General features: G+C 44.1%; 1 protein-coding gene across 7 annotated transcripts in view; it reads left to right on the plus strand.

The window, feature by feature from the left end:
• Positions 1 to 15,853, plus strand: part of PIP5K1B (phosphatidylinositol-4-phosphate 5-kinase type 1 beta) — a 297,690-nt gene that overhangs the window by 177,953 nt on the left and 103,884 nt on the right. For all 7 annotated transcript variants that reach the window (XM_032427595.1, XM_032427597.1, XM_032427594.1 and 4 more), the window contains 2 exons: positions 6,529 to 6,681; positions 10,898 to 11,197. In XM_032427595.1, the coding sequence (XP_032283486.1) occupies positions 6,529 to 6,681; positions 10,898 to 11,197 (453 nt within the window). The remainder of the gene's footprint in view (positions 1 to 6,528; positions 6,682 to 10,897; positions 11,198 to 15,853) is intronic.

Raw genomic sequence — 15,853 nt, forward strand, 5'->3', positions numbered from 1 at the left:
TTCTATAATTATTGAGCGTCACTGTCATTCGGGAAACATGTTTGGGGAACTCAGTGGGGTCTTGATACTGTCTTATGGAAAACAAGATTGAGCTCTCCTCTCCTGCCATGCCTTGGAAGTCAGTGGATTCTCCTTCTGAAATTTCCTTGAGCTTCTGCTAGCCAAGGAGATGCCATATACGTGCGCTTCATAGCACGGATCCAGTCGTTCCATGACATGTCTGCCTGTCTATCCTTCACCCTTCGCCTTCCTGTGGTCATTGAGCTGCAGGCTGGGAAGCCCATTCTTGCATCATTCTGGCTCACAAAATTGCTTTCTTGGGGGAAGGCCTTTTCCTGATCAACAACACACATGGCTTACACAGTTTCCTAACAAGCCTTTGAACTGGCAAAGTTACCTTTGTCATGAGGTTATAGAGTATTTACAAAGCACAGGAGACTAAGCTGATCGCTCCTCAGAGCAAAAGTCTTTCTTCATGTAGCTGGCAAAAGGTAAATTAATTGATCGGGTACTTTGAACACTTGTTGTAATGAAAATACTTGGCTACTAATTATAGGGAGATTCAAAAATTACAAGTCATGATACTCAGAGAACTTAGAATACAACTGGAAAGATGATTTGTTTGTATGGGAGAATCCCCAACTCTACCAGGCAGTAAGTAGACTGCAGTGCAACAGTAAATATCCAAGGATTTCGGGGGGGGGGGTGTCTCCGTTACACCAAGGATGAGGAGGGCTTCTTATAGGTGTGAAATGGTTTAGCTGTGATGTGAAAATTAGAAGGGGTTTGAGTAGGTGGAAAAGAAGGGAAGCATATTCAGGGGAGGGGAGGTGGTGTTAGGACGGTAGACCAGAGACGCAAATGCATTACCTGTTTAGAAGCACTTGGGATGGACCAAGATGGCAGGAGTGGAAGGTTTGGATCATGAAGTTAGAAAGACAGGGCCAGATTATGCAAATAAACAGGGGTTTTTTTAATTATAGGAGACTGGTGAAATTTAAAGAGCGACTATATATTTGATGATGTTGAGGAATTAGGTTTTTGGTGGGATGATGGTATTATGGTTCTGTTTTAAAAGAGGAGTCTTGGGCTTTTTGAGACACACATTAAAGTATCTATGGGTGAAATGATGGGATGTCTGGGATTTGCTTGGAACGAATCTGAGGGAGGCAGGCAGAGGAGTGATGGGGTTATAGTAGAAACAAGATTGGCCGGGAGTTGATCATTGTGGAAGCTGGAAGAGAGACATATGGATGTTAATTACACAGTTCTCTTTACTTTTATGTAGGTTTGAAATTTTTCATAATGAAAACTTGGAGGGCAGGGGGAGAAAAAGACAGGAACAGGCAGGTCAGAGTGCTTTTGTTTGATTCCATTTTTCCACCTCCCTGTAACTGGACCCATCTCTGGGACCTGCAAAAAACAAAGGCCCTCTAGCTGAACATGGCTACCTAGTCCCTAACGGTTATGGCCACCTACCTACCCTGCACTGAGACACCCACTGGGGACACCACCAGCCCAGAACTAGAAGTTCACCTCCAAACCACTCAATCTGAAAACTCCAGCCAGTGATCTGAAGTGTGGTAGACGAGGAAGGGGTTTTTTTTACCTGATATGACATGCTTCCCAGAATTAGGTAAACCCTTAGACTTTTTAGCCCAACCATTCATTGTGGATGAGCGGTCTAAAGCCAGGGGCGGAGAGGTGCCCAAGGTTACCCACGTTGGTGAGCACAGACCAGAACAGGGATCCCCCAACCGTCCCCCCATGTGCTTTTCCATTTACCAGCTGTCCTCCCAGCCCACAGAGTCTCATTCCTCTCGTTAAATATGATCTCACCCTAACACTCCCTCAGCCATCGAACTGTGAGGTATCCATTCTGAAGCATCTAGCCAAAGGAGTCAAAACACCTCCAACAAAGCATTTTTTGGAAGAGTTAATCCCAAATAAAGCACAGGAGAATCAAATAAGACCTCCCTTAAAAACCTGTGTGAAGGAAAAAAAAGTACCATCCAAAGCACGAAGTACATACTGGCATCTGCTAAACGGGCTCGTCAAACCCAAATCTGTGAAGATCTGATCTAAAAGGGGGGAGAAGGTAATGTTATATGGTGACTGGTAACTCTCCAGATAGGTTTAATATTGGATCTCCATGATACACGTGCATTTCTACTTAGTCTTGTGCTCTTGCATCTGGATTTGAGCCTGAATTATTCTGTTTACGTTCTCAGTACCATGAAGGTTCACCACGTGCCTGCCGATGACAAGTGTTGTGTTGGAATATGCATAATGTGGATTGTGAGACTGCACACCCGAGTGCTTGTGTGTGCACAGCAGCAAGACTGCACCTCCTTCCTTATTTGTTCCAAAATAAACGCCTCCCAAGGGAAGGCCAAGGGCCCCCAGAGCACTTTCCCCCATCTCTGCTTGGGCAGCAAGCCTTTGGCTTGATTTCCTTCTCCCCCAGGTGCCCGAGTGTTCCAGAATCCAGGGTGGTGATTTACATGATGTCCTTCCAGACTCACCGGCACCAATAGAGAGCGGGGTGAATATTTAACACTATCAGGGGGGAAGAAATGGCAGGAAGAATGATCTCCACCACGCTGAGCAAGTTTACATTGTTAATTTGCCTTGGCTGGACCCAGCTGGGTTGTACTTTGTGGCCTTTCCAGTGGGGATCATCAGGCGGCCCTGCAGGAAATCGGAGGGAGAGAATGGATGCATTGGAACAGCTCGCACAAAAGAAAGGACCTGCAGGAAAGTGCAGAAAACGCAGGCGTCCACGTGGGACCTTGTGGATCAAGGCTAATTAAAATGTTCCCACCTCTCCTCTTTATTTGCTCGTCCACGGCCACACCGCAGAGAAGGTTGCTTACACGGAGCATAGTAACCAAGTTCTAGGGTGAGAAGCCGCAGACTTACAGGAGCTAACCGTGAGGTTCCCGGTCGGCATCATCATGCCAGTGGGCCGCACACTGATGCTCTGGGGGTGTGACCCCCCGCCAGGTTGTTAAGAAGTGTCAAAACAATTTCTTTTTCCATGCGTATTAATTTATGAATTACCTAATATAGGACTGTTTGACAAGTAACCCATGAAATACTTCCCATATAATGTCAGTGCTTATAGAAGAATTTGAGACTTTAATTGGAAACAGATGTGCAGGTCTGAATCCAGTTTTCTCTAGACAGCTCTTCCTGAATCACCCCCTAATTTCTCTATTTGCAGCCTCTAATTTCTGCGTTCTCTGTTGTCGTTGGCCTTCCACAACGTCGACTCCTATCCGTAAGAAGGTTCTGTGCCAGGAATTCAAAACGCATAAAACAAAGAATCAGAATTCCTAAAGAGAGTGCAGGGTCTGCCCCCACTCTTTGTAAGAGCTTAGGGTCGACACCTTTCTTCTCCGGTGTCTCAAATTCGTGATTATGCGAAAGAGGCACCGTTCTTTGTGACTCACTAGGAATGTCGTAGTGTATCTTTGGGTAGCCCTCTGGTCGTTGGCGTTGGGCTGAAACCCTCTGTGCATGCTGAGGCACGGCCAGCTTTTTTGCACCTGCAGGGTGTCCGCCCTGCTCCCCTACATATGGTCACGCAGTAAGAACTAGGAACAGCAATAACCAAGTGGTCCCTTTTGCCAGGGGTTTTGAAAGCATCCACTTTAAAAACTTCCAGCTACTTTCATGGAGATACTATTAGCTTTGTTTTAGAGATGAAGGTTCCTTCGACCTGGGATGCCAGGGGTCTTACTCCAGGTCACATAAGCAGCCACTGATAGAGGCATGATTTTTAAAAGGTGGTTCCAGGGGCGCCTGGGTGGTGCAGTGGGTTAAGTGTCTGACTCTTGATTTCGGCTCATGACGTCAGGGTCCTGGGATCGAGCCCCACATCGGGCTCTGCGCTCAGCACGGAGTCTGCTTGAGTTTCTCTCTCTCCCTCTGCCCCTCCCCCACTCATGCTCTCCCTCTCTCTCTCAAATAAATCTTTAAAAAAAAAAAAAAGGTTATTCCAGGTCCCATGCCCATCCCACTGAGATGAGCTTTCCACACGGATCCTGCACCCATAGCAAGGAAAGCTCTGTCTGCTACCGCGGGGCTTTTATGGCACTCTGTGCGGTCTCCAGGCTGTTGTTGTTTTCCTTCCTAACCTCTAAGTCACCCATAATGGCAGAGGCTCTCACACTGCCCAGCACGAAAGCATCAGGAAGCAAGCCTGGAGGAAAGAGAAGTGGAAAACGGAAGTAGCCATGGCTTTCAGCAAGGCGGCACACACTTCTTTCTTTTCTTAGAGAATTTTGTTTCCCTTATCCATGTGCTGCCAAAGCAAGATAATTTAAAGTCGGCATCTAGAAACTGCCTTTTAATTGTTTTTCTCCCAGTTTCTTTCTCCCTTCTCCTTCTTCCTCCCCCTAACTCCTACTCCCCTCCTTTCAGATTTCTCTGTGATGGGGACTTAACTCTTCAGAAGCCCAGCTACAGAAGCGTTGGGCCATGTTCTGGATGTTTCCATCTTCAGGACACAATTCACTAAATCCTCTGGGGCTGGTCTGATCTCACACGCTGGGTCCTGACCTTTTCCTCTGCTCTCAGTGTTTCTCTGGTCAGTAGTGGGGATTGTTAGTTGGTCAACACCGAGCGCCATAACCCCAAATTTGACTTCCCTGCTGAGGGTTTTTTGTTTTGTGTGGTTAGTTTTTTTTGTTTTGTTTTGTTTTTGCATTTCTGGTGAGATTTATAGCCCTTCACTTGTTGATGGCGTTCAGCCATTTGTTCGACAAAAATTTATTTAGTGCCTGCCGCGCGCAAGGCCCAGATCCTGCACCGTATCACCGCCTACGAGCCGAGTGGTTGGTACTGTCACAGAGTTCTACGGTCTGCTGGGGGCTCGGAATAAGAAACAGGCATTTGCGGTATTTTGTGGTAACTTCCGTGATGAGAACATCCAGTGCCAGGAAGCAGATGATCTAGACTCACGGGACCGGGAAGAATTTTCCAGATTAAGTTCCGTCCAGCAAACGCTGAAAGCCAAAGTCACATAACACTTTCCTCGCTGCGCCCCGTGCCTCTTCCTTTTGTCCCCTGACTGTGGCTTCTCGGCACGGTAGACCGGAGTGGTCCTCTGCTCCAGACCTTCCTCTGGCTTTCAGCTACCCCAGAGAAAAGGTCAACCGTCTGCTGCCCCATGTGGTCTGGCCCACCTGCTCTTCTGGCTTCATTCTTTCAGCTCTCCTGACTCTCTCTGCCCCAGCCACCAGCCTCCTGGCTGTGCCTTGAACTCCCCAGGTCTGAAGCCCTTTGCATTTGCCCTCCCCTCCCCCTGACGCACCCTTCCCCCAGACAGCCACAGGCCTCTGCTCAAATACCCCCTTCCCAGAGAGGCTTCCAGTGGCCAGCACTACTTAAAATTCATGGCAAATCAGCTGTCAGTCCCTGCTGGCCCCCCGTCCCCTTTCTGTGCCCCATCTTCTCCATAGCACTTCTCATGTTCCGATGTACAGTTTCTGTACTTCTCTCCTGCCTCTTTTCTCCTGCTGGGGTCCAAGCTTCATGTGCACCTGGGCCATTACAGATGCTCAGTAGACGTTTTCTCAATGTTAAATGAACACACGAATGAGGAGTAGCCAGCCTGGTGAGGGCAGAAGAGAGGTGGGTTTGGGTAGAGGAGGAGGCAGAATCCCAGTCGTTGAGAGTCTGTGGCACATTTGAGAAAAGGGGAAGTAGCTGTCAGTGACTAGAGCTAGATTTTAAGGAGGGAAGTGATAAAGGAGAAGGCTGGAGAGCAGGGCTGGGCCACTCATGGCCTTGACAGCGCTAGTAGGAAATCTGGGTGTTACCTTCTAACCAGACAGCAGAAAACACTGAAAGGTGTGTAATCCTGTAATTTTCCTCCTTGGAAACTTCGTGTACAATGAATGTATTTTTTTAATTTTTAAAAATTTTTGTATTTAAAATTCAATTGAATTAACATACAGTGTATTATTAGTTTCAGAGGTATAATTTAGTGATTCATCAGTCTTGTATAATAGCCAGTGCTCATTCCATCACGTGCCTTCCTCAATGCCCATCACCTAGTTACCCTATCCCCCTCCAGCAACCCTCAGTTTGTTTCCTAGAGTTAAGAGTCTCTTATGGTTTGCCTCCCTCTTTGTTTTCAGCTTATTTTATTTTTCCTTCCCTTCCCCTATGTTCTTCTGTTTCGTTTCTTAAATTCCACATATGAGTGAAATCATATGATAATTGTCTTTCTCTGCTTGAGTTGGCGTAATACCCCCTAGTTCCATCCACATCCATGTTGCAATGGCAAGATTTCCTTCTTTTTGATGGTTGAGTAATATTCCATTGTATATATATGCCACATCTTCTTTATCCATTCATCTGTTGATGGACATCTAGGCTCTTTCCATAGTTTGGCTGTTGTAGACATTGCTGCTATAAACATTGGGGTGCAGGTGCCCCTTTGAATCACTATGTCTGTATCCTTTGGATAAATACCTAGTGGTGTATTTTTAATTGTTTGTTTATTTACTCTTGTAGTATTCCATCTGCAGTGAACCTCTAATAGAGCTGTCCAACCCCGGAGCCAGTGGATCCTTGTTTTTTGTGACCAGTGATGATGAATTTATCATCAAAACCGTTCAGCATAAGGAAGCTGAATTCCTTCAGAAGCTGCTGCCAGGCTATTACATGGTAAGTAACTGTCTGTAATTAAAACTCCTACTTGAGATTTAATTACTTTCCACAAGTTTTTTTTTCCCCTATGCTTTTTTACTGTCACCCTGTGGCGTGTTTCTTTCTCTTGGGTGAGCTTTGTTTTGCATTTGGATTGTACTGTGACTGTTGTGGACTCGATTTTACCAAGTAGAACTGTTAGTAGAGGATAGTTGACTCCCACAGTTCTGGGTTCAAATCCCAGCTCAGCCATCAGCGAACGGTATGACCGCGAGTAAGCAATATAAGCTCTGAGCTGCAGTCTCCTCAGTCTTTAAAAGCTGCAAAATACCTGTCTTAGATGGTTGTTGTGATCAAGAAAGACGACTGGGTGTAGGATAAAGAAAGCAATGCCTTGCCAGGCTCTTGGCTCCTAGTACAGAGTCATAATGTGAATGCTTAGCATTCATTGAGCACTAAGCTATATGTGAAACGCAGCTGTAAAAATAGTATTTAATTCCCAAATCTGCTGGAGATTAGTCACACGTATAAATACAGGGATCAAAATCGAAGTAAAAATCTCAGTGGACAGGATGGACAGATTTTACAAGGTTTGATCCTGAGCAAAACTGGGAAATTTTTTTTAGAGCATATTGTCTACTTTATATTAGAGAAAACAGAAGATCCACAAAGCAAGAAAAATGCAGCCGACTCTCATTTTTTGCCCAGAGATACATACTGCTAATATTCGGTGTATGTCCTTCCTGATGTATTCTATTCATACACACATTTTTTAAATAATGTGAAATTGGGATTAAATGGCCATTGCACTTTACTAACCTGCTAAGTGAGTAAATCTTAAACGTGTATAGTTTTAAGCTTAGGTAGACTAGTCTCTTGTTCTAGAACTGCATTGTCCAATAGGGTAGTCATTAGCCATATGCAGCTGCTAATTTGAAATTAATTAAAGTTAAATGGTAAAATTTAGCTGAACAGGTGGTTTACCCCAATCATGTAAGCTAGTATAACAAATAGTGTAATTCATCCAGTTAACAAGAAAAAATGTGAACATCATGTGGTAATCCAAATAAATGTTGAGTAGAAACAAAGGCATTCAAAAGTCAACACCTTCTCCTGCTTAAAATTCTTTAAATTGGCAGGGAAGTTTTAACGTAAACAAATAAATTAACACACATATTATGCATTTATCAGTCTCCAAGATTTACCTAGTACCTCATGCAGAAGATCAGTCTCCAAGAGTTACATAGTACCTCATGGAGAAGAACAAGAGCCCTTTCATTGGAAATAATGGAAAAAGATAAGGATTCCCCTCCATCATTGTTTGCAAGATACATATTTGCAAGAATTCCTAGCAATAATAACTTTTTGAGTATGAAAAGAAATAGAAAAGTATAAACACTCTTCTCTTGTAAACGATACAATTAAAAATGAGCAAAACATCAAGAAAATTAACTAGCAGTTTCTAGAGGTAATGAGAGTCCAGCAAATTTGCAGGATGTAAGATGCATCTACACAATCCATTGTATTCCATTATGTAGATCATCTAGAGTAGGAGGATAGAAGGGAGAAAATGAGATCCCGTTTATGAGGACAATAACTTACAGTGAATGTTATTAGAATAAAGATACAAATGAATGAAGGCAGACTATCATTCTGGTAGGGAAAGCAAATTATAGTAAGTATTATAATGTGTGAGCAATAACCCCAAAAGAATTTTTGTAATAGGAACTCTAAAATGCTTGAGTCTGTAAAAAACAAATATCTAAGAACAATATGAAGGAAACTACAAATTGTTATGGAAGGACGTAAAAAAATTTCCGACATAATGAGACACATTTCATTCCTGAACTCAGTATTGTAAAGATTTCAGTTCTCCCAAATCATGTTATAAATCCAATCTAATTCCAATCAAGAATGTCAGTAGGGCTGCTTCTCCGAGAAAACACCAAGTGTCAGATGGCACCGATGTTGTGGGTGGGCCTGGGGGTCCCAGGGGCCATGGAATGGGAGACCACAGTGGCTTCTGTGTGGACCAAAGACGAGGAGTGAATGCCTGTCACCAAGCTGGGCCTCCTGGTCAAGGACATGAAGATCAAGTCCCTGGAGGAGATCTGTTTCTTCTCCCTGCCCATCCAGGAATCTGAGATCATTGACTTTTCCTGGGGGCATCCCTCAAGGATGAGGTTTTGAAGACTATGCTGGTGCAAAAGCAGACCCGTGCTGGCCAGTGGACCAGGTTCAAGGTATCTGTTGCCATCGGAGATGACTATGGACACGGTGGTCTGGGTGTTAAGTGATCCAAAGAGGTCGCCACTGCCATCCGTGGGGCCATGATTCCAGACAAGCTTTCCATCTACCAGTGTGGCGAGGCTACTTGGGGAACAAGATCGACAAGCCCCACACTGTCCCATGCAAGGTGACCAGCCGCTGTGGCTCTGCTGGGGCGCCTCACCCCTGACCCCAGGGGCACTGGCCTTGCCTCAGCCCCTGTGCCCGAGAAGCTACTGACGGGGGTCGGTAGAGACGACTGCCCCTCTCAGCCAGGGACTGCACTGCCACCCTGGGCTACTTCACCGAGGCCACTTCTGACGCCATTCCCAAGACTTACAGCTAGCTCACCCCGACTCTGGAAACAGACTGCATTCACCATCCGATAGTCTCCCTATCAGATTTGCTGACCATCTTATAACGACCCACACACCAGAGTCTCCGTGCAGGGGACCCAGGCTCCCGCTGTGGCCACCACATACTTTGTACAAGAAAAATAAAGTGAACTAAGTCTGTGTTTAATAATTTAAAAAAAAAAAATGCCTGTAAGATTTTTCCCTGAACTGGTTCATTTGGAAGTGACAACAAACAAAAAGAAAGTGAAAACAAGTATCATTTTAAGAGCATTTAAAAAAACAAACAGTGGAAGGGAGGGGTTGTAAGACTAGACAAACATTTTTGATAAAGAATTAAAATAGTGAACCTGCTGTGACATAGACCAAAAACCCATAAACTTTTACTAATATTGAAGATATTAATATATTAAAGAATTAGTACAGTGCTAGACAAATAGATCAGTGAATTCAAACAATTCCGTATTTCACATCTTTCACACACACACAAAATCATTCCATATGGAGTAAAAACCAAATGTCATGACCAAAACTACGAAAAGTTTGGAAGAGAAGAAATTTAGGGCCTCGGGGTATAAAAAGCTTCACTAAACAGGAAGCAAAAAGAAAGCACAAGAAAGAAGTACGTAAATGTGACTACATCAAAAGGCAATACATCGGTACAACAACAACAAAAAATACCAGATACAAAATTAATGTAAGCACATAGAATATTTCTAGAATGACAGAAAGTGGGGAGAGTAGTTAAAAGTTGGGAATTGGGAGAAGAATCAGGGGATAGTAGAGAAACTTTTCCTGATGTAAATGCCCTCGAGCAAACTGTTCTTAATTTCTCACCTACTTTTAAAGTGAAACAAAAATAGGCATGTATTTTTATTTGTATAAAAAAAATAACATACTGGAGGAGAATATTTACCCCATAGAGAATAGGAAAATGACAAATATCCAGAGTGTATTGAGAACTCCAAAAATAACAAAAACCTACAGAAAAACAGGCAAAGACCATTAACACAGAATTGTCTTCGAAATGGCTAAAAATACATACAACATACATTTCTCTAATAATCAGCGGTATTCCAATTTTTTAAAAAGAGTTTCCTTTTTTTTACCAGTCACGCTTACAGAGATTTTAAAGCTTGTTGCTGTGCATCATGGATGAAGGGTGACGAGAAATACATAATCTTACAAAGTGTGATTGTAAATCAGTCTACCCATTTTGGAAGATAATTTTTTCAGGAGCTATTAAAATTTTAAATGCCCAATGCTTAGACCCCAGCCGTTAATTTCCTTTTTAGCTCCCTTAGATCTTAGTCACACATGGCACTAATAAATTCTTTGCCTGTTTTTGGTTGAATCTCATTTGGGACTCTCTGTCCATTCAGTTCAGCCACTTTCAGTGCTGTAGGTTGAGAATGATAAAGGTACTGTTCCATTGAGCCAACTTTAAGAATCAAGTCAGAAAGAGCGATATTTTAGTAATGGCCATAAATAAAGAGAATCGCACTCCAATTTTAATTCTCATATTTCATAGATGAAAACATATATTTAACAAAGTCTTCTTTTGTGAAAATAGGAGAATTGACACATTTTTTTTTTCCTTTTTCTCCTTTTAGAATTTAAACCAGAATCCAAGGACTCTTTTGCCAAAATTTTATGGACTGTACTGCATGCAGTCAGGGGGCATTAATATCAGGATTGTGGTAATGAACAACGTCTTACCGCGCTCCATGCGAATGCACTTCACATATGACCTGAAAGGCTCCACTTACAAGCGAAGAGCCTCCCGAAAGGAGAGAGAGAAGTCCAACCCCACGTTTAAGGACTTAGATTTCCTGCAAGACATGCACGAAGGGTTATATTTTGACACAGAAACGTACAATGCGCTCATGAAGACACTTCAGAGAGACTGCCGGGTAAGGACGTGTCGTTGCTGTGATTGCCTTCGGACAGGCGTCTGTGGTCTTGTAACCTTGGTAATGAATGTCCGGAGTGGACACGTGGAGTCCTGTCGTTTGCAGTCCCAGTGCCCGTCCATGCTTCCTTGATATTGAGGGAATTGGTGGATGATAAGGGAATTGTCTGGAGTATCCATGGATTTTACTAAAAAAAGCTTAAGTCTGCTTTCTTTGATAAAATGAAACAAGGATTTTTTTTTTTTCTTTTCACCCTCCCCTGGAGGGAAAAGAAATTAGGTGTAATGCACCAATTAGCCAGAAAAGCCATATACAAACCTTGACAGAAGTAAGATTCCACCCGGGGAGAGAATTCTAGAGAATTGATAAGCAGATCCCTGAATACTCAGTGTGGAGGCAGAAGCTTGAGGCAAGCGGTATCTTTGCTGAAATTATTTTGGGCGATCAGGAAGGAGTCCCAACAGTTAGAGCAAAGACCATAATATGCAAACTTAGATTGTCAGAAGGAAGGAGGACGTTAGAGTCCCCCAGCCTGCAATTCTTAGCAACCAAATAATAAGACCCAGAACCTGGGAGAGATGTTTCCGACATGGTGAATTTACAGAAGGTGGGTAAAACTTCCCTTGGAGAAAAAGAGGAAAGTGGAGCTTGATGGCTTCTGAAGAATGATGATCGTTTGATGAGCAAATTCTCAGAAGTAGTGTTTTGTGGCCCAGGTGCACGTGGGAGAACCATCTAGATTCCCAGCTAAGTTGGGCACAGTGAAGGCAGGCAGACGTTGGGCTCCGACCTGGCCAGGGCAGATAGGACTCACAGCGCCTGGTTCCTGGGAAGTATGAGCTGTCTCTTCCAGACTGGCTTTCTGGATCTTGTGTGGGCCTGGACAGATGACCCGCATTATGCAGAGGGAAGGGGGACAAATCCTTGCTGAGAAACACAGTCCTACTATTTATGGGTCTTTTCTTTCTACATGTTATGATGTGCAGGAGAATGCACTAAGGTGTCATTGAGGAGGGGTTGTTGCATTGATAGAGATGTTACTCCATAGCTCCTAGTCTTTTTTTTTTTTTTTTTTTTTAAGATTTGTCAGAGCACAAGCAGGGGGAGGGGTGGGCAGAGGGAGAAGCAGGCTCCCCGCTGAGCAAGGAGCCCGATGCGGGACTCGATCCCAGGACCCTGGGATCATGATCTGAGCAAAAGGCAGACGCTTAACGACTGAGCCACCCAGCCGCCTGCACAGCTCCTATTCTTAATGCTTAGTGAGCCACGCTAGCCTACGATTTTTTTTAACACACATTTCAGCATCCATTTGACGTCCGTACTGTTCACATTCCCATTTTAATTGGTGGGATAATTAGGCTCTTAAAGAGGTTAAGAAACCTGCCCGGCATTACTTAGCAAGTCAGTGGCAGAGCCCACACCTGTTTGGGTACAAAGTGTGTGCTCTTAACAGTTGAAACGTAAAGGTTTACGGTAAGGATTTTTTTAAAAAATTATCTTTTCAGAAGTCAGGGGAAGAACAGTGGGAACTAAGCAAACAAACAAACAAAAAAATGTCCAGCTGTGCTATTCTAGATATCTGGGTGGATATGCATGATTCATGTTTTTCTTTAAAAAAGAAAAAAAACAAAAACATGCACACATTTTAGTAGAAACCTTTTCCTGTGCTTTTTCTGCCCTTACAGGATGTGGGTGAAAAGTGACTCTGAATTCCCCAGAGTTTAGTACAAGCCACTCCAGTTTTAGATTGGCTTTCTCTTTGTGTGTGTGTGCTTCTGGCCTCTTTAATATGGAAAGCATTTTTTTTTTTCTTTTAAAAACACAGGCTCTGTGCCGGAAGAAAAAGGGGGGAGGGAGTCAAATGTAAAAGAGCCATAGCACCAGATTTGTCTGTTTATTCGTGTTTCCTGAGCCCAGATAGAACGAGGTCAAACATGACTCCGTCAGGAATGAGACCCTGGAGATTTGCCTTTTTTTTTTTTTTTGGAAGACTTGTTTTAAGGAAGGTCAACATAGAGGTCCTAAAACTAACTCCCTCTGACTGGCTGCATTTGATCTTGACCCAAACACAGACCATGGAGCTTCTTTAAATTACGCACAACATTCGTCTTCCAAAAGGCTTTTCTCGGGGTGGTGTGGGAGCTTGTACATGCCTCACTGTGGGGGAACCCGAGTCCCTTCCGTGATCTGCCTTGACCATGACAAGGTCTCTGTGATCTGCAGTCAGCAGCTGGTTCTCTGAGCAGAGCTGCCGTGAGGAACTCGGGCACATTTCCGCAATGATGGGTCTGCATATTTCATAGTCATGGGCCTCTTGGCAAAACCGACGAAAGCTGTGAACTGTCTCCCCAGAGAAGTGGCCATCCACTCCACAATTCCTGAATCCCTTGGAGCCCATTACACCCCCACCCACCTTGTCCCAGGTTCAGGGTCTCCATCCTAGAGCCAGGCAGCAATCCGCTCTCTCTCCTCAGGTCATCCTCTGAAGGGCCAACACCCTGGATGCTGGAACAGGATGTGTGGTTGGTGTTGCTGGGGGGTGTCTCTTGGCCTGGCACATCCCTCACTTTGTAGGACCTGGCTTCAGTGCAGGCTGAGGTGCCGTGGAGATGCATGGAAGGTGTGGGGTCACCGCAGGGCTGGTTCCAGTGCCGAAGGATCGGGACTCTCTATGGTTCACAGTCCTCTGCCTCAGTGAGGTGGTTCCACTAAGACTCTAGACCCACAGCAATCAGGGGACTGCTTCACTCTGTCAGCAGCCTGGCCACAGAAAGGTGAACTGGGCCCATCTTAGGATACATCGTTTCATTTACTTACGGGACAAGCAGTGCAGGCCTATTGTCTGCCAACATGAAGTGAATGACCACCATGTCTGATCGTTGTCGTGCAGCGTATGAAGTGCAGTGGTAATATTCTAAGGCTGTAGGCGGACCAGAGTGGGTGACATCAGAGTAGGTGACATCATAGCTTGGGTCTGAAGAAGAGTTCTCCAGGCAGGCAATGTGGTAGAGGCATGTTTCTGGGAAGAGAGAACAATGTAAGCTAGGCATGAAGTAGCAGGACGTGATCTAAGAGCTGGAAGTCTTTGGCATTGCTGCAGTTAATATTTTTTTTTTAATTTTTTTTTTAATTTTTTTATTGTTATGTTAATCCCCATACATTACATCATTAGTTTTAGATATAGTGTTCCATGATTCATTGTTTGTGCATAACACCCAGTGCTCCATGCAGAACGTGCCCTCCTCAATACCCATTACCAGGCTAACCCATCCTCCCAACCCCCTCCCCTCTAGAACCCTCAGTTTGTTTTTCAGAGTCCATCGTCTCTCATGGTTCTTCTCCCCCTCCGATTTCCCCCCCTTCATTCTTCCCCTCCTGCTACATTCTTCTTCTTCTTTTTTTCTTTCTTAACATATATTGCATTATTTGTTTCAGAGGTACAGATCTGAGATTCAACAGTCTTGCACAATTCACAGCGCTTACCAGAACACATACCCTCCCCAGTGTCCATCACCCAGTCACCCCATCCCTCCCACCCCACCCCCCACTCCAGCAACCCTCAGTTTGTTTCCTGAGATTAAGAATTCCTCATATCAGTGAGGTCATATGATACATGTCTTTCTCTGTTTGACTTATTTCGCTCAGCATAATACCCTCCAGTTCCATCCACGTCGTTGCAAATGGCAAGATCTCATTCCTTTTGATGGCTGCATAATATTCCATTGTATATATATACCACCTCTTCTTTATCCATTCATCTGTTGATGGACATCTTGGCTCTTTCCACAGTTTGGCTATTGTGGACATTGCTGCTATAAACATCGGGGTGCACGTAGCCTTTCGGGTCCCTACTTTTGTATCTTTGGGGTAAATACCCAGTAGTGCAATTGCTGGATCATATGGTAGCTCTATTTTCAACTTTTTGAGGAACCTCCATACTGTTTTCCAGAGTGGCTGCACCAGCTTGCATTCCCACCAACAGTGTAGGAGGGTTCCCCTTTCTCCGCATCCCCGCCAACATCTGTCATTTCCTGACTTGTTAATTTTAGCCATTCTGACTGGTGTGAGGTGGTATCTCATTGAGGTTTTGATTTGGATTTCCCTGATGCCGAGCGATATTGAACACTTTTTCATGTGTCTGTTGGCCGTTTGGATGTCTTCTTTGGAAAAATGTCTGTTCATGTCTTCTGCCCATTTCTTGATTGGATTCTTTGTTCTTTTGGTGTTGAGTTTGATGAGTTCTTTATAGATTTTGGATACTAGCCCTTTATCTGATATGTCATTTGCAAATATCTTCTCCCATTCTGTCAGTTGTCTTTTGGTTTTGTTGACTGTTTCCTTTGCTGTGCAAAAGCTTTTTATCTTGATGAAGTCCCAATAGTTCATTTTTGCCCTTGCTTCCCTTGCCTTTGGCGATGTTTCTAGGAAGAAGTTGCTGCGGCTGAGGTCGAAGAGGTTGCTGCCTGTGTTCTCCTTTAGGATTTTGATGGACTCCTGTCTCACATTGAGGTCTTTCAACCATTTGGAGTCTATTTTTGTGTGTGGTGTAAGGAAATGGTCCAGTTTCATTCTTCTGCATGTGGCTGTCCAATTTTCCCAACACCATTTGTTGAAGAGACTGTCTTTTTTCCATTGGACATTCTTTCCTGCTTTGTC

Source organism: Phoca vitulina, unplaced genomic scaffold (assembly GCF_004348235.1).
Source record: "Phoca vitulina isolate PV1807 unplaced genomic scaffold, GSC_HSeal_1.0 scaffold37, whole genome shotgun sequence".
NCBI classification, from domain to species: domain Eukaryota; kingdom Metazoa; phylum Chordata; class Mammalia; order Carnivora; family Phocidae; genus Phoca; species Phoca vitulina.